Here is an 18,290-nt window from a genome sequence, read left to right as displayed (position 1 = left end):
CTCTCTCTCTCTCTCTCTCTCTCTCTAACAGAGGATTATCTAGCTTTTAAGTGATTAGGTTGTGTTATCTTAGCTTTTTGTGGATAGTATTTTGAGTAAGTCATCTGTCTGTAGATGATTGCTAGCTTTTAACTTATTAGGTTGTGTTATGCTAGCTTTTCGTGGATAGTATTTTGAGTAAGTCATCTATTTGTAGATGATTGCTAGTGACATTTCTTGTGTTTCATCATTTTCTGAGTCGGTAGTGTAGATTAATTTTTTGTTGTCCTGATGATGGTATTTTTTTTGTGATATTTTCCACCTTAGCTTATATCAACAAGTAGGTTTCATAATTAATGTGTTTGGTCAATTCTGCTCTCTCTCTCTCTCTAACACAAGATTATCTGTTTGTGTAGGATGTTGAGAGTCTGATAAAAGATGCCAAAAATCTACCCATTTCATCTAGAGAATATAAATTGTTAGAAAGTTCATTGCTCGAGAGTAAGAGGTGGCTTAAGAAAGCACTTCTAATCATTCCGGGGCCATCTTCAAAGAAAAAATGCAATATTCTGGAACTGGAAGAGCTTGTTAGTGAAACTCAGGTATGTTGATTTTCTTGAAAACTAGTTTCTCTTTCTGAGGACACGAATGCTTGATCCTGTTTATTACAATCATAATCTAGTATTAAACACACCACCACTGAAGAATGCTTTGCCCTTGTCCTAATTCATGTTATTGCGAGATGCATACATGTTGGTTGTGCTTATCCTGAATTTCACTTATGACACTTGAGTTGCATTGTGCAGGGTTTGAATTCTATCAGAGCTGCTTCAAGTTTGGTAGTTGTAGGTCTTAGGAAATATGAAAGAAGTGTAGAGTTTCAGATTTCTTTGAATTGATAGGTCATTATAATTTTTTATTTTTATTTTGTGGTTGCAGAAATTGAGAATTTCTTTTCCCATTATGGTTGGTCATATAAATGCAGCTATCCATAATCATAGGTACTCCCTTGAATTTTGGATAAGCAGTTTTGTATTAGATTTCTTTTCTGTCATGTGGTTGTGGTTGTCGACTTTTATATTTTCTCATCATACATATCAGATAATTCTTCTTTTTGTTTCAGAGCTTGGCAAAAGCAGGTGCAGACTTTCTTTGATTGCCAGTCTACTGATCTTACATTGCCGGAGTTGCTCAAACTGCAGGTACATCAGACGTTCCAGAGAGACCTGAATGGTGGTATTCTGTCTCTCTGAATTTTGAAATACTTGTTAGATATTGTGACTGTGGTCGATGGCCTCCTACCTGATTTTTATTTTACGATGTGAATTTCAAATACGAGACATACATTTGGGGTGGAAAAAGCGTATGCTAGAAATAAATGTTGCAAAAGTCCAAAAGTTACAGTCTGAAAGTGCTTAAGCGCACAGATACTAATAAAGAGGTTGCTTAACTTTCCATGAAATGGCCACCTATCCACTGGAAACTGAAAGCATGAGCTTCTTTATGACTACATACAAAAGACTCTGCCTAGTTTGAGGCATTCAAACTGTTATTGGAAAATCTAGCAGGCCTAGTGCAAAGCCCCACTAGGCAATGCAGGTCTTGTGGCAAGAAGAGATTGGCCACCAAACCTTAGTTGCTTCTCTCCAGCTGTTTAGGGCTGAATTAAATCCCACAAGGGAGTCTTCCTTGTAAAGATCACCTAAGGATGTTCAATAAAGAATGTTCTGAATATGATGCCAGGTCTAATGATTGGAGTAAGTATTGGCAGAGCTTAGAAAGACAATGATAGGTTTTGACTAAGTTCAAGGACTTTTTGCTAAGACCTTTTATATATTTTAGTGAGCTGTTATAGGTTAGGGTTTGGGAGATATTTAATAATATGGCATGCAATGTCATGTAACAGCTTGAAGAAACAGCCCTTTAAGCATAAATCAATAAAGGAATAGGGGTATCAATTAGATAAGCGAGTATTTATGGCTGAAACATGCATAAAACAAAAATAGCCCTTTAAGCATAAATCAATAAAGGAATAGTGCTATCAATTAGATAAGCGAGTATTTATGGCTGAAACATGCATAAAACAACAATAGATAAGATGATGTCGGCCCCGGTTATAGGGTTTTAAGATCCAATTAATGCTAGATTTTACGTCATTTAAATTATTAAATGCAATCCCTATTAAGAGGACAATAACGCATCAAAATGAAATTGTTGTTAAATACAATTTCAAGAAAAACCCTAACTCCAACCTTAACCGTAACCCTAGATACCTAGAATTTAGAAAAAACGGGAGAAAATGTATAAAAAGAAGGGGTTAACCAACACCTACTAGACTAGTGCTTTGATCCTATTGGGCAATGGAGTCTTTTAGGGAAAAATCTATGAAGACGACCTTGATGAAGAGGGTGAGAGAAAAATCATGTCTACTTACAAACCCTAGTGACTTTTTTAAGTGGGAGATTTTAAGTTCAAGAGATGCATATATCAAAGTTCTCTTGAAGGATTCAAGGAAAACAATTTTACATCGCATGAAGAATCAACATTTCAAGAAAAATATTGCAATTTTAACACAGGACATATATAAACCTTAGTTCACATAATAGAGAATGCAAAATGGAGGAAGATCAACAAAAAACTTACAAATTACAACATTCCACAAGAATCTCTTTAGTCAATCCTAGAGAAGTCTCCTTATGCAAAGTTTCTCCTTAATAGGCAATCTGCTCCTCAAAATTACATTGTGTCCAAGTAGAAAAGAGACGAATAGAGAGTGCACACTTCTAAAGGGAGAAAAGTGTGAGGAATGATGCTGACGAATAAGTGAATGAGACTCCCCTCTATTTATATGAGGGAAACCAACTCTCATTTCACTAATTTTACAAGTAAATGCCCTAAAATAAGTTTACTCGAGGATTCTAGTGGGTCAAAGTTTACAAGCCGACCTTGAGATAGCTTTAAAAGTTAAAACATAATAATATTTGAAAAATAACCCACATGTATGGGTATGAATGCTCTCCACCATGATGTCATCCTCCAAGAATGATCAATGATGCATCAAGCTGGTGATGAAATGGTCCAAGGGTGCTCGTTGCCCTATGAATCCTCAAAGTACAGGTGTACACCTCCAAAAGGTACCTTCTCCATCATGAAGTCATCCATAAAGGGGCCTACCTCACCCTTCCAAGGCATGCAGGAGTGACGTTGCACCATTTAGGGCAAGTATCAACTTCAAGGAAGAATGTGCTAATCCTCCCATGTCATCTTAGTGACATCCATCCTCTTTTGGGCTGCAAAGCAATGCTTCATCATCAAAAGGAGTCAAGGCTAGCCGAGGGGCTTCTTGAGTTCTTCTAGACACATCATTAAATAGTCCAACGCCCAAGATCGCAAGCTTAGTGTCTTAGCACTTGGAGGTATATCAAGAGGTGTAGAATCATGTAGAAGCTACTCAAGGGCCAACACTCATATCTGGGGGGCAACAAGGTCATATCTGCTCTTAGAATGAGGCAAAATACCTCCTTGAAGGTGTTGGAAAAGAGTCAAGCTATCCTTCAAGGGATCTCTATTGCATGTGTAATACCACCTGAACAAAACTTCTCAAGATCAAGTGAGATAAACATCATTAGGGACATAAAGCCATTAAAGCATTATAATGGACCATATCTAATGCTAGGGGCACTGAAATACTGCATATAATGCTCATCTTCAAATGTCTAACTAGCTCATGACTTGGAAACAAGTTACCTCACTTTTGTTAGGGATGATTAGGTCAACAACCCTATTGGGTGTTTCCGACCCCCAAGGGGAATGACATTCCCTAGGTAGACTAATCAATCCATATGTGCATGTGTTAAGGTGATCATGGAGTAGGAGAGGCCTCAAGGAAGATGTCGCAGCCATGAGACCGACTAATGGATGTCCAACATCTTGAGGGTAATGATGTAAGGAGGGAGCAATCGTGGAAGCATGAGTATTCGCTTCGTTAACTTGCTTTGTTGCACCGCTATGGTGCGCCGTTTACTTTAATGATTTATCTTTCTTTGGTGCATGGCTTAGGAGCTCAATCTTGCTTTGTGCTTTTCCAACATCCCTCGAGGATGTAGCAATTTCTTGCTCATGTGGGTTGGGACCTTCAAGAGTTATTATATTTCGAATGGAGCATAAATGCTCGAGGAACTGGGTGATGGCTAATGGGGTTAGAGCTCATGTTAATATTTTGTCCATGTGCTAAATAAGTCCCAGCCATCTTTTGCATTTTACATTTTCTTTCTATTGTGGCTTTATACGCCTTTATTGTTCTGTCATTTGCATCATCCTCCGAGTCCAAGTTTCCAGGGCTTGACTCAAGGTTGTGGATATAGGGTGCCAATCCCAACGACCAATGACTATCAACGCAAATAATGGATATGGACAATCATGAGAGATGGAAAGTGGTAAGTATGGATTACCCTTGACACCCAACATCAATCAATGTCTCCCCTGTAGTGCCCCTTCTAAACCATAAGGCCTCAAAGGAGGTCCCATAGACTAGAGTAGAAGGTTAACCTCCCAGGTAAAGTGTGAGAACAAGTATACAATCAATAGCGGTCAATCATCTAGTTCACCTTGTGATTCATATTAATATGCTCATAACATGAAATGAAAGCACATGATTGCTGAAATGGTTAGAGTACTTGCTGATAAATGACCCACCTTCCTCCAGGAAGAATACTAGATGCCTGAGAGCACTGACTGGAGCTATAGGTGGAGAACTATGGCATAATGATATCCAAAGATCATTACAGGGCTGCTGGCTGGCTGGCTGTCAAATGAGGAGAAAAAATTTCTCCTATGGGTTATCCATATTTGGTGGGTAACAAGAACTATTTATTAGAAGCAAAATTCAGATCATCATCTTCACTAAACTAATATCCAGGTTGATCCAGGTCAACACAGCAGGAGTAAGCATTACCAATGGTTAGTGGGATCACATGAGAGTAGTTTTGGGATCCTGAAGATGATCCTTATCCTTCCTATTCTAAACCAGGCTCCTGCATTCCATCCTGACAACCAATTGCTTCATTTCAAAGTTTTTCTGCCATTGTATTATGTTCTCTAAAGACGTGAGAGAAGTTGATTTTATTGAAGTTACTTTCCATCAACATAATTTGATTGAGGACTAGATGAAGAGATATATTGTGGATCCTTACAGTCCCTTTAGGTTATTATATAGCTTCAAATCACCATATACCTGTAGACTCAGTCTTCTATTACACATTGATCCTGAGTATGTCAGCTGAAGCTCAGTCCAGTTATCTGTCCGCCTTCATAGCCCAACTTTGAGGGAGACATTGTTATTTTCAGTCATAAACAGAACACCACCTGCACAGCACAGTTCAGGATTTCCTTGGTGTGTTGCATCAAGGAACCCCCAGGAATTTGTTTTATCAACCTCGAGAGAACTCTTTCAGGTTTCAGCTTCAGGGCTTTATGCTTTTGAGGTATATGTCATCATAGGCATATTTAATTTTATAAGAAACTTATAGGGGAGAGAAAGATTTCCTGTTGCAAAGGAAACCACACATGGTAGTACTTTGAGATCATGACCTAAATTAGAGACCCTGTCCTTTTTGGGTTGGAAGAGTGTACGCAGGAACATGCGCTGAATAGATTCTGGAAAAGGTAGAAATATCAACCTAAATAAGGAACCCTACCTATAACATAATGCCAAGCCTAATCCCCAATTCAGAGAATAGGTGAATTCTTTCTTATCAGAATGGACCTTTCCTTTTTCAAAGCTGTTTGAATATTTATTTTGGCAGGCATGCTTAATTTTGGAATTCCTGCAGTGGACTTTTGTTGCTAAGCATTTTTTCTCTTTTCTTATCTCCCACTGTTGTTTTGGATAGTGTCATAGGTGTTACCTTAGAGTCATGTTTATACAGGAAGCTTTTTGTGTGATAAGTTTAGACTGCATGAAAGTTTAGTATGGTGGAATTATGGAATTGAGTCACTATTGTGGAATTATGGAATTGGATATCCTTATTTTATCTTAGGCATTACCTTTGGGGATACTGATTGTTTCATTTTTCTTTTCAGGAAGTTGGAGAGTGTAGTATTGTGGAGGATGACATGTTAGGAATGCTTGCTTCAAAAATAACTGAGATTAGCAGTTGGGTTTTACGTTGCAAGTCTGCCATTGGTTGTTTAGATACATCGGCACTACAGTTGCGAGATTTTCTTGTACAGGTTGCCCTCAAACAATATACACAAGTTTCTGTTTCTTTCTTTCTTGCTATTCATAATAGGATGCTCTTAATGTTCAGTATCTTGTCTGCAGATAAACAATTCTTTGGAGAGAGCTCTTCAAAAGGTTCAGATGTCGAATGTGCCTAGTGACACAGAGGAATGTTGTATCTGTGATGGGAAATCAAGAGAAAATTTTGAAAATGTAATTCACTGTGAAGAATGCAAGGACAGGTAACTTTGTTTAGCTACTGAACCCTTCTGTATTCTTCGTAGACTTGTTTTCTGAGCTCTGCTGAAGTTTTATATGTCAAAGTTTGTTGTATCTGTAATTGCAGTTTTGAGAGAAATCCTTGAAAATTTTATTTGTTAGGAAGAATGAAAGCATCACTTACTTACTTGAGCTGCTAATATGAACGCATGCGGAGAGATGTGTGAAGATATCCCCCAAATTTTAGGGGATGTGACAGGTGATGCAGGGGTGGTGGCCAACATAGAGACTCTACTCGAAATACGAAAAGTTTAAATTTTTAATATATGAAAAGTTGAAACATAAATGATACACAATATTAGTCAATAATCATTGTATCAATCACAAATCTGATATATAAAGTGTGATATATATATATATATATATATATATATATATATGATATGAACATATGGTCATTTATCATGTTATGTTATGTATCATTATGACATATGACATATTATATATGATATGAACATATGTGATGAATGATACATTGATATATAATGTTGGACATATGTCATAATGATACATAACATAACATGATAAATGACCATAATATTATGCCTTTTTTCCACAGAATGCACACAAAAGATGATCTGGATTGGATCGTTATATTGTTTGTCATCCATTTCGATGCATTCGGAGTGGAAAAAGTAGAGGGATCAACTCACAGGATTGTTTTTACCAACGGGACCTACTTTGGCAAAACGGGGTTTGAAACCTTGTGGAAGCGTTTTGAGGCATCAAACGATGTTTTTTGGGGGTAAATCTTTGTCGCTTTAGCGTAGCACCCGTTTACATTGTTTTACACACAAAGATCTTTCCAACGACGCAAGAAGCGTGTCAATTAGAGTTCATATGCGAAGGTTATGCCACTTAGAAGTTGACCTTTTTGTTTTCACACCTATAATTTGGGAGGATGCCGTGTCAGCCCCCATTATTCATGGAAAAGGGGCTAGCCACGAGATTGTGATGTAAAAGACTCTAGAAGAGTCTATATTGTAACTCTAGTTAAGAGTTGATTTAGTCAAACTTAACCACTAGTAGGCTATCAGACTGTGTTATAACCGAGCCACTAGGAGGAAGAGACATTCCATTCTTTCGAGAGCATTTTGTTCCATAGCTGAGAAAAGATAGCTAGGAGAGATAGGAGGTAGAGCACACAGAGAGGATTTGTGCACTGTAGCAACCCACGAGCAACAAACATTACTTCTTTGTACTCGCAACCATATTTCCAGACAAAGAAAGAGATCGAAGCGACCTCACCTTCTAGCTAGGTTTTCTCTCGAAAGGGTTCCCAGAGAGCATATCTTGTGTCTTATGTGTGTGTGTGAGCTTATTTTGTCATTCTCTACTTTTTTGCATAATTTCCATTATAAATCAATATTACATATTAAATATTAAAGATTAACATTATTATTTAATATAATATTAAATATTAATATATTTAATCTATATTTATAATATTAATATATATTATAAATTAAATATTATTAATATTTGATTTATACACATTTAATTTATTAATGTATAATTTATAATTTTAAAAACATATATTTAATTTATATATAGTTTTAATTATAGTTTTATTAATATTTAATTTATATTGATGTTTAATTTTTATATTAATTAATTAATGTGTAATTTTAGATTAAAAAACATATATTGCTACTTGTGTATGGTTTTAATTTATATATAATTATAAAGACCCATCACTCAGTGTTTTAAAAATCGGTCGGTCTGAACCGGTAACCGGTGAAAACGGCCGGTTAGCAAGCCCACTAGGTCAAACCGGCCGGTTAGCAAGCCCACTAGGTCAAACCGGCCGGTTAGTAAGCTCACAGGGTCAAACCGGCTTAAAAACCTGGTTTAGCTCCTCATTTCGTCTTTTTTTTTTGCCCTAACCGTCCGATTTAGGACAGAAACGGCTGGTTTTGTCCTAAACTGGCCAGTTTATTGCCAAGGCAACTATAACCCCCAAAAAATGCATTTTTATGAGTTTTGAAGCTGGTTTGAGGGAAATTTGGGGTTGTTTTCCTCCAAAAATAGTCCCTCCAAGAAAAACATGCCTACCCTCTCATTTTCTTGACACATCTCAACCATAACAATGTTGGCAATTAATGGTAATGCTAAATTCTTAAAGTAAAAGTGACATTTCTTTTAATTTTCATTTTCATCCTTTTACTTAAATTTTTAACATTACTATGAAATGACTCATGATGTTTGACAGTGGTTTCGACCGCGTTGGATTTCATATGGAGAAACTAGAATTTTAGATTTCACTCAAAATTTTCAGACTTAATGGTTTTCAGGATTTCATGGTTTGGGGGTTTGCAATGTTCCATTTGATTCTATCATGCGTGAGGTATGAGATTGGCATTTGATCGAGAGCATGAAACCCTTTAAGAACGTTGATCGTGGTGGCATTGATTGTTGAACTTTGTTGATGTTGGTGGTACTGATTGTTGAACTCCTCTACCATGGCCTTCACAAGAATGCACCCTTCACTCAAAGGAAAACAACTGGTTAGGCATGCTAATCTTTTTCTACCACATTATAAGGTTGAGGAGATGAACCCTACATTCAAACCAAAATCATTAGTTAGGCATGTTAAACCTTTTCAATTTCTATCATGTTATAAGGTTGAGCAATCCAAGTTTGAAGACTTTGAGCGAGATGATGTTCATGTATCTCTTGTTGATGATGTTTATGTATTTTTAGTAGTGTTGAATCAATGATGAGTTTCATGAGTGAACATGTTGATCAGTGATTTGTAGTTTTGATGTCTATTTTTGCTACTACTAAAGTTGTAGAGGAGTTTTAGGAGTCCTCAAACTCGGAGGCATATTATTTATGTAGCTCATGTTTATGATCTCTTGTCTAGTAGGGGTGAGGAGTTTGATCATGATGAGGAGTGATCATGTTGTTCATCACTGATATATAGACTTGTAGTAGTTCAGTGACCCCATAGCTTAGAACATTGTTTTTGGACTCTAGAGGCCATTTAGAACCTCATTGATTATGTATTTTGTTGCGGATATGTATTGCACTCGATGCCATTTTGATATATTCACCTTTACATGGTATATAGATGAAAAAACCTTGCATATTTTGTTTCTATTCGCTTGGAATCATGGTTTTAAATCTTAAAAGTAGTTTTTTCATTAAAAATTAATTATTTAATGTATTTTTTTAAACCGGTTCGTTTAGACCTGACCAGTCCTGGTTCGATTGGTTTTGGTTCAAAACTCGGTTCATTAGGTGGACCGGTCCGGTCACCGGTTCGGGTTTTTAAAACATTGCCATTCCTACAATGAAGGAACAAATATCAATAAAGACCCAAAATCTCTTTTGTGGTAATATGTGGAAATTTTTGGCAAAAATGTTGGGGGTGGTTCATACAAATGGAGATGTAGTGAATGCGATAGCATTCCAAAAGGCTCATACAATAGGTTTAAGGCCCATCTCACTGGGCAAACTAAAATAGGTGTGCTGGTATGCACCTATTTGATATTATCATATTAGTAGAGTGATCACTCATGAGACACTCATTTTTGTATCACTACTATCATTTTTGTATGAGGCAACATGCGTCATTTCAGTGTTTAGATTCAAAAATTATCTAATGATTTAATTCTAATACTGTGACTTAGTAATGGTTTTGATTTAGAACTATGTTGTTTAAAATATAAAAAATATTATATATATTTTTTTGTACTCGTCGTATCCTCACCATATCCGGATCCTGGCTTTTCAAAAAACCAATGTATCTGTATCTGGATCCGAATCCGGATCTGTATCTGTATCCGTATCTTGGTAACTTAGTATATTTGTCAACCCTTTCAAGATTAAGCAATAAAGTTCCTTTGCTTAAATTTGTTTTTCTTTTAAAGTTGTATGGTTCTGACACTAAGACCACAGGCTCATTGCCTCTTGTTGTCTTTTAGTCAACATGCATTCAATGCACACATCACAGTAACTGTCTAAGTTTGATTATGTATTTTTAAATATAGAATCTAGATTCTAAAAGATGAATGGTAATATGAAAAATTTATTTTGTCAGATATATATATATATATATATGTCGTTTCCTTCTTGTATCGTATCTGGATTTTTTGAAAATTTGCCGGATCCATTTCAAACCCCGTATCTGTATCTGTTTTAGTGCAACTTAGCTATCCAACTGACATGTTTGATGTTTCCCTGAAAAGAACTGACATATTTGATGTGTCGTCTAGAGATACTTGCCCAAAAACCTCTCCAACGATCAAGCACTGAGAAATAATAGCCTGTGACTATTTGCTGAGTTTGAATAGTATTCTTGGACCATTGATGCCAGCTGATGGAATGACCTACCAGTGCATCCCATAGTGTACCTATGAATCATCTCTGACAAGTACTCGAAATGGATTTTTGAGAAATTCATTTTTGGCTGCTAACAGGTATTGAACAGTCAATCACACAGACATCATTGTTGATATCTTTGTTTGGAGCTTACGTTAGTATGTGGATTGTATGTAATTTGATCCTGTGTTGCATCTGTTATTTCAGTTCAATGTTATCGTGTGTGGAACTGGTAGTGGAATTGACAAGGGATCAGATTAGGACTGGATCAAATTTTATTATAAATATATATGTTCATGTACATCAATGCAAATCATTTTATAATAATAAATTGGGATTTGGGAGGAATAATCCCTTTCTTTCATTTTGTCTGTTTTTTTTCCTTTGTTCTGTTTTGTTTTTGGGCATGATGGCCTGTGGTTAGGGCCTAGTTTTTTGAGCGCCAGTTTTGATACATGTCCAAACATAATCCAAATTGGTCAAATAGGATCTGAACTGGTCGGTTTGGGACAGAATCAGCTTCCTTTGGTAGTTTGGTATCTAGTTATCCTTTTTCTTTTGATCCAGTGTGTATTGGCTTGTTCGAATCTGTTCCTACAGCTCTGATAACACTGGTTTGATATTCTATCTTATTTTAGTGTCCCATCGTTTGTTGGGGTGTCTATAGTTCTTGCAGTAGTTGATAGCTTTATGTTTTCGAATAAATTTTGGTTCGTTAAATTGATTTTATCTTCAACTGCTTCTTAACTCACCATCCTTTGGTATTTAGTTTTTATCTTTTTCCTATGTTCCTTATGGTGCATTTGACTTGTAAGCCAGATTGAGGTGGATTTCATGAAGATTTACCACGAGTGTTTTGTTGTGGTAGGTATCACCCTTCATGTTTTGGGCTTATGCAATCTCATACGTGGACAAGTAGACATGTGTGCCGGTTTTGTACTGCTGTGAGAAGTGGATCATTAGCTAATGCTGATGCTTGCAGAACGGTAAATGGATTGTTACTTTTGAAATTTTCAACAGTTATGTTTAGTTGGACGATTAATGCTCCTTAAATTATACCATCTTTCTAACATATCTTGATATGCTTCCAGGTTTCACAAAAAAATCGCCCCACTATTGGCGTTTTTGTAGAACTCTTGAATGAAGCAAAATGTCGTCCTCCATGGTATTATATTATTTTTGTCATATGAATCTAGACAGACCATTATATGTTATGAATGTTGATAATGGTTTTATTAGCTTTGAGCAAAGGATCAGTTTTGTGATAAAGATTAAGGACCCTTGCAAGTTCAAGTTGCCTGTCTATTTGTGCTTTTGTGAATAATAATAATAAACTAGTGATGGGGCATGCATAATATTATAATATTTATGCATACATTTTCTTTTAAGCTGCAGTTTGTTACATTGTTGAGAATATTGAAAAAATTCAATTGAATGGTAGAAGTTGATATCTCAGAGACATCTGAACACAGGGATTGTCATCAACTATCCTGTTCTAGAGTGAGGTCTTCACTCATCATGATGTGGTGCATAAAAGTTGGGAAACCCAAGCAAGAAATTGTCTAAATTGAGGATATCATAGTCAACTAGGGATGGGACCCCACAACCTTCTTCATGGCTTGGTGAAAAGACAACAACAGTTGGCCAAATTGACCCATCTCAATAAATCGTTTATGAGTCATGACCTGAATGCTGCCTTCATCTATTGAGGAAAAGACTACAAAATTTGGCTAAATAGAATTGAACAATATTCAATGATGAACTTCATTGAAATGTTGCAGTAGTAGACTTGATATTCATTTTCTTTGTATCTTCTCCGAACATTTTGAGTGTGTTGAGGGAGTTGTAAGTGGATAGATCGTTTAGAACTTGGACAAAACAGTTACTCACTTCACACCTAAGTTACATGACATGAGGACACGAGACAAAAAGGACATGAAAATACGAGTATCTTACTGTGACATGACAACCCCCCAAAACATGACACATAGGACACATTGTATATTATCTATATGAAAAAAATATAATATATATTGAAAAACGCAGCAAGTTAATGAATTACACATAAAATATGAAATATATAAAACATTTACATGATGTTGATGCAAATTCAATCATCCAATTGATGCACATAACCAAAATAGCATTGAGTGCAATCCATCTCTGAACCAAAAGTACATCAATAAAGAATTGGCCTGTAGAGTCCAAACAGATCATGCTACAACAAATAACTAGTACTACATATCATCAAAATCATTGCCTATAGTAGGATCCTCATCAATGAACATCAATATCACCCTCTAAAACATTAAAATAAGATAGAAAAAGCTTGACATTTCAAATCGATATTTTGTTTGAGTGATGGGTACATTTTTACTAGGGTCATGACATAGGAGTTCAACAATCATTGCCACCAACATCTCGAGGCACATAGAGGGCTTGGTCCCCTAAATTAAATGCTAGTTCCATACCCTCACACATGAAAGAATCCAATGGAAATGTTGCAATGCCCGCAATCTGAACACAGGGATTGTCATCAGTTATCCTTTTCTAGAGTGAGGTTTTCGCTCGTCATGATGTGGTGCATAAAAGTTGGGAAAGCCAAGCAAGAAATTGTCTAAATTGAGGATATCATAATCAAGTTGTTGAGATGGGTCAATTTGCTGATCAGAAATAGAAGTAGACCAGGGATGGGACCCCACAACCTTCTTCATGGCTTGGTGAAAAGACAACAACAGTTGGCCAAATTGACCCATCTCAATAACTTGTTTATGAATCATGACCCCAATGCTGCCTTCGTCTATTGAGGAAAAGACGACAAAATTTGGCTAAATAGAATTGAACAATATTCAATGATGAACTTCATTGAAATGTTGTAGTAGTAGACTCGATATTCATTTTCTTTGTATCTTCTCCGAACATTTTGAGTGTGTTGAGGGAGTTGTAAGTGGATAGATTGTTTAGAACATGGACAAAATAGTTACTTCACACCGAGAACTTCCAGAGGGGAAGTTGATAGACTCAGCAGGAGTCGAACAGAGGAATTCCAGGAGGGAAAAAGAGAGACTCGGAGGTATCGAAATAAGAGCAACGAGATGGCCGTGAATGGGATGAAAGATTAGGTTAGGCTGGACAAAGCATGCAACTTTGTGGTCTAGAAGGCCAAGATCTTGTCCATTCTAGATAGACATCGCCTCAAGGGCTTCGTTTCAAGAGTGATAGCTATCCTAGTTGACTCGGTAACTAATGAAAGGTACGAGGAGGGAATGGCTAAGGCTAAGTACATCATCCTTGACGGGGTCAAGGATCATGTGGTACCACAGATTGCCGAGAAGGAAACGACAAAGGAGATGTGGGATGCCTTGAAGACATTATACCAACATACTTTCGTGCAAAGGAAGATGCTCCTTGAGAATCAGCTAAGGGCATACTAGATGTAGAAGGGAGAGCAGATAGATGTCTTCCTCGGTCGATTGAAGGAGATCCGTGACCAACTAACTTCCATAGGGGCCATGCTGGATGAGGAATTGATGGTGAGGACCACACTAAACGTAATTTTCGAGGATTGGGAGGTATTTGTCCAAAGCATACTGGGCAGGATGAGTCTTCCAGATTGGGAAGAACTGTGGGCGGCTCTTCATCAAGAAGAGATTAGACGACTGACTAAGGCGGGGAGTAGCGGAAAAGCGGTCAGGATCAAGAAGGAGTAAGAGGATGCGGCTCTAGCATCTACGAGAAAGCAGGAGAAGAGGAAGAAGAAGGACCTCTCCAAGGTCAAGTGCTTCCATTGTGGGGAATTGGGTCATTTTGCGAACCAGTGTTCTAGGAAGAAGAGTAAGGGAGAGGCTTCAGACTCGAAGGCAGTGCCTGCAGAGGCGGAGAAAGAAGTTAATGAGGAGGACGATTGTGCCATGAGTGCTCATATACCTCTAAAGAAGAAGTGGGGAGACATTTAGCTGTAGTCAGGAGGACTATAGGCGATGAGGGGTAGGATCCTCGAGGTACCCAACCTCTTGGATTATACCTTGCCACGGGAGCCCCGAGCAGGAGTAGCAGAACTGGCAGATGTTGGTAGAGACAAATGCAGATGGAGCGACAGAGAGTGCTACAACGCAGGAGTCTTGGGGCAGCCCGAGGCTAGCACGCTGCAACAGTGCGAGAGGCACGTGAGTGTTGCACCAATGTAGGATGGCACAGAGAGGTGTGCAACGGTGTGAGATGCAGGGAGTTGTTGCAGCAGCGCAGAGGCCAGTAGAGGGAGAGCACTTGTTAGCAACAGAGAGAGCTTCAGCTTCGGGGTGTTTCTAGCCTGACAGGGATGTCAGAAGTTGGGTGTATCAGTTACTTACTTCTCAGTAATTGAGTTGCAATGCAGTAGCAGTATGCAGTGGCACGATGTAGCATGATGAGAGGGGGATGCAGTGCTGGGAGGATGGACTAGCAACAACACGGATGCAGAGGGAGCTGCTGTACGGATGCCGCAGCGGCACTAGCAGGGCCATGGGCAGCAGTACAGGATGCAGCAATGCAGAGGATGTTGGGTGGGGATGCCTAGCATCAGCATAGGGACCGGTGCCGGATAATCAGGGTGATGCTCAGTGTGGAGTATTACTAGAGCACAGTCCTTGCTAAGAGGGAGTTTTAATTTGGGCAGATGATGATCTCGGGGAGTGTTACCAGATCACTGCTTGTGCTATTCCTTGAGAAAGGCGATGATCTCGGGACTGATTTAGGGAATAAAACTTCAGATCTGACTGATCATTCAGTCTTTTTAGATCAAATTCTCTCTTTAATTGCACCGTATCTTTTAAGGCACCCAAAACATTCAAAGCCTAAGCTTTTGTCCCTGCAGCAGAAACCAATTTAAAATTCTGCAGATATGATACAATTTTGACCCTGATTCCATGGATCTAGGATTCATGCCAAGATCAATAAGGGCTACATAGAAGGGAGTAGGATTAAAACTTATGAGAGGGAAGGCAGTTCACTTGTTCGTAGATGTAGTTTTTTGAATTGAAACTAATAAAAAAACTGATCTGATAATTGTGAATGAATTCAGAGAGATAAACTAGATCTAAACCAGAGCTTTACCAGTTCTATGCTCTATACACAACCTATATGCTATTATTACAACCACATCTTAACTTTCTATTTTGATTCCTTTTATTTTCACTCTTGAGATCTCACATACATGATGATAACCAGATATTTTCTGAAATATAAGTAAAGTAATAGCCAATTAAATCGAAAAGAAATCTAATTAGCTATGATCTTGTACACAGTGGTCTTCTCTTAGCTCTGATACCATGTTAAGAATTGAGCAAGCCAGACGAGACAAGAATGTGGTGGAAAAGGTCTTAGGCCATTCTCTTACATGTATTGATCTCATGATCTGAATTTATAGTACATCAATTGGACCATTCTAGATCTAGATCTTACTGACAACTCAGCAGGGGATCATGACAACACCTCATCAAAGATAAGGTTTAGAACTCATATCTATGTGGTCTCTGACTTATTGATTATCTAGGGACTCACAGTTTAATGGAAGGGGCGTGATCAATGGTTTAGCGCAAGACAAAAATAAATATTCAGTTTTATAATTTGCTCTTACACTGGTTGCAGTATGTTGATTTACTCCTTTTGTATTTAATGTTGGATACTAGCAACAGGATTTGTCTCTGACATCATTTGCAATTAGGATTTATTCAGTACAGTTTCCTTCATAAAAGCAGTGTAAATAAATACTTGGACAGTGCAGTTGTTCTATTAATTATAAATTAATATATTCCTTGTCTAAAACAAAGTGCCATCTCTCTTGTCATGGCCTAACAATTAAATGTTATTGCAACATTGTATGAGGATTGGTTATGTTCTCAGGCCATATGATTGTTTTCAGGAAAAATATAGGGTATATTTTATTTTCAAGAAAAATATAGGGTATACTATTTTTTGCATGTCTGTTTGCACAGCATTTGGCAAAAATAGTATAGAGACATTACCAGTTATAATGCGGCATCTTGGAGATTTTGGTAGATTCCATGAGACCTATTGAGTTTTTATTTCATTACTTCAATGATATGCCCATTTTGCTCACAAATGCTTTTCTCTTATGTTCTGGTCAATAATTTTTTAATTGAGCTCTGTTCAATATGCAAGTGCATTTGAAGTCTGAACTTGAATCTGAGTGTAAATGCTACTTTAAAGTTTATACTTACGAATTTCCATTTTCAAATATTTTTGCTTGCTGTTCCAGAGACTTTGGTTTAGAGATAACTTTTTCTTTTCCCTTGGAGTGTTGTTTAGCAGGATCCAGGAGGTAGAACTCATTCAGGGCATTGTCGAACATGCAAAGGAGTGGCAATCTTATTTAAGAGAAATCACTTGTGATGTCCTGGTTCCCCATGACAAAAATTCCATATTTGATTCGCGAAGACTCGTTATTGCACTAAAGGTATCTGGCATACTGAAAGCCATTAACTTTCTAATTGGATGACTACGACCTTCATTTTTTTTTTGTTGGATTGAATTGCCTATTTGTGCAGTACCATAGTTATTATTGGTTCTACTTATGTCATTACAATTTGATCTCTGGGAAGAGTGACTGTGGTAGTTACTGAATTGATTCCTTTTACATAGGATTTCATGACTTAGTTCACCAAGAGACGCTTGTCTTGCTATTCACATGTAAATTCTAATATGGTATATTATCTTTTTCTAAATCATTTTAGATTTGCTAAGTGTATATGATATCTTGCCACATCCTTTTATTTGCTGAGACTCCCGACAAACAGATTGAATCACTTTTCCTCTATATTTTATTTTTATAATATGTTTTGATTCTTTCTTGCTGTTTTCTGCTTGAGGCTATGTTATTTAAATACTAGAAGGTTATTCTTGGAATTATTAACCAGTAGACATATTTTCATTGTCTTTAATAAGTTACAGGGAAAGGGTGGTTGATAAAGGATACAACCGCGAGGCTTGTTTGATAATTTTCTTCATGTTAACGTGTTTTTAATTCTTTTTCAGACAATTGAATTGGTGGAGGTCCAAGCAGAAGAAAGAAAGAAGCTTGAGGTGGCTCTGCATGTAAATGCTTGGAGAAATAAAGGAAAAAGACTTCTAGAAGGTGCAACCAAGCCTTTTTTCAGACAAATTCGACGTGCTATAAAAGAGGTTTGAAATGCTATGCTTGAGAATCGTATTTGTTTGCAGCAAAATGAGATTCCTGTGTTTTCTAAACTATCAAATATTTTGCTATCTGGGAATGAATTTGCTAACATTTATACCAATTATATAGTTGGAAATGAAGTTTGGCAAAAATAAATTAACAGTTATATCAGATGGAAGCTGGAAGATGATTTTGAATGCTGGATAGGTGAAAACAAATAGTAATTGACTAAAAAATTCTGCAAAGATACGAAACAAAACAAATGGGGAATTGAAAACTTCAAATATAGTTTTAGAGTATATAAAGATCTAT

The 18,290-nt window shown here is 37.1% G+C and overlaps 1 protein-coding gene across 5 annotated transcripts in view; it reads left to right on the top strand.

Moving 5' to 3' along the window:
* The window catches only part of LOC149151296 (lysine-specific demethylase JMJ17-like), a 288,744-nt gene that overhangs the window by 213,902 nt on the left and 56,552 nt on the right, over window positions 1-18,290 (top strand). For 4 of the 5 annotated variants that reach the window (XM_089445773.1, XM_089445769.1, XM_089445771.1 and 1 more), the window contains exons 21-29: window positions 396-581; window positions 919-980; window positions 1,103-1,181; window positions 6,061-6,210; window positions 6,302-6,441; window positions 11,673-11,790; window positions 11,896-11,969; window positions 17,111-17,258; window positions 17,837-17,983. In XM_089445773.1, coding sequence (XP_089301899.1) covers window positions 396-581; window positions 919-980; window positions 1,103-1,181; window positions 6,061-6,210; window positions 6,302-6,441; window positions 11,673-11,790; window positions 11,896-11,969; window positions 17,111-17,258; window positions 17,837-17,983 — 1,104 coding nt within the window. The remainder of the gene's footprint in view (window positions 1-395; window positions 582-918; window positions 981-1,102; window positions 1,182-6,060; window positions 6,211-6,301; window positions 6,442-11,672; window positions 11,791-11,895; window positions 11,970-17,110; window positions 17,259-17,836; window positions 17,984-18,290) is intronic. The other variant, XM_089445770.1, reaches the window with a different exon arrangement.

The sequence above is a fragment of the Pinus tabuliformis genome, chromosome 9 (genome assembly GCF_031772625.1).
Source record: "Pinus tabuliformis cultivar Carrire ecotype Pingquan chromosome 9, CPIR1, whole genome shotgun sequence".
Taxonomy (NCBI): Eukaryota; Viridiplantae; Streptophyta; class Pinopsida; order Pinales; family Pinaceae; genus Pinus; species Pinus tabuliformis.
This window is presented reverse-complemented; position numbering and strand designations above follow the sequence as displayed.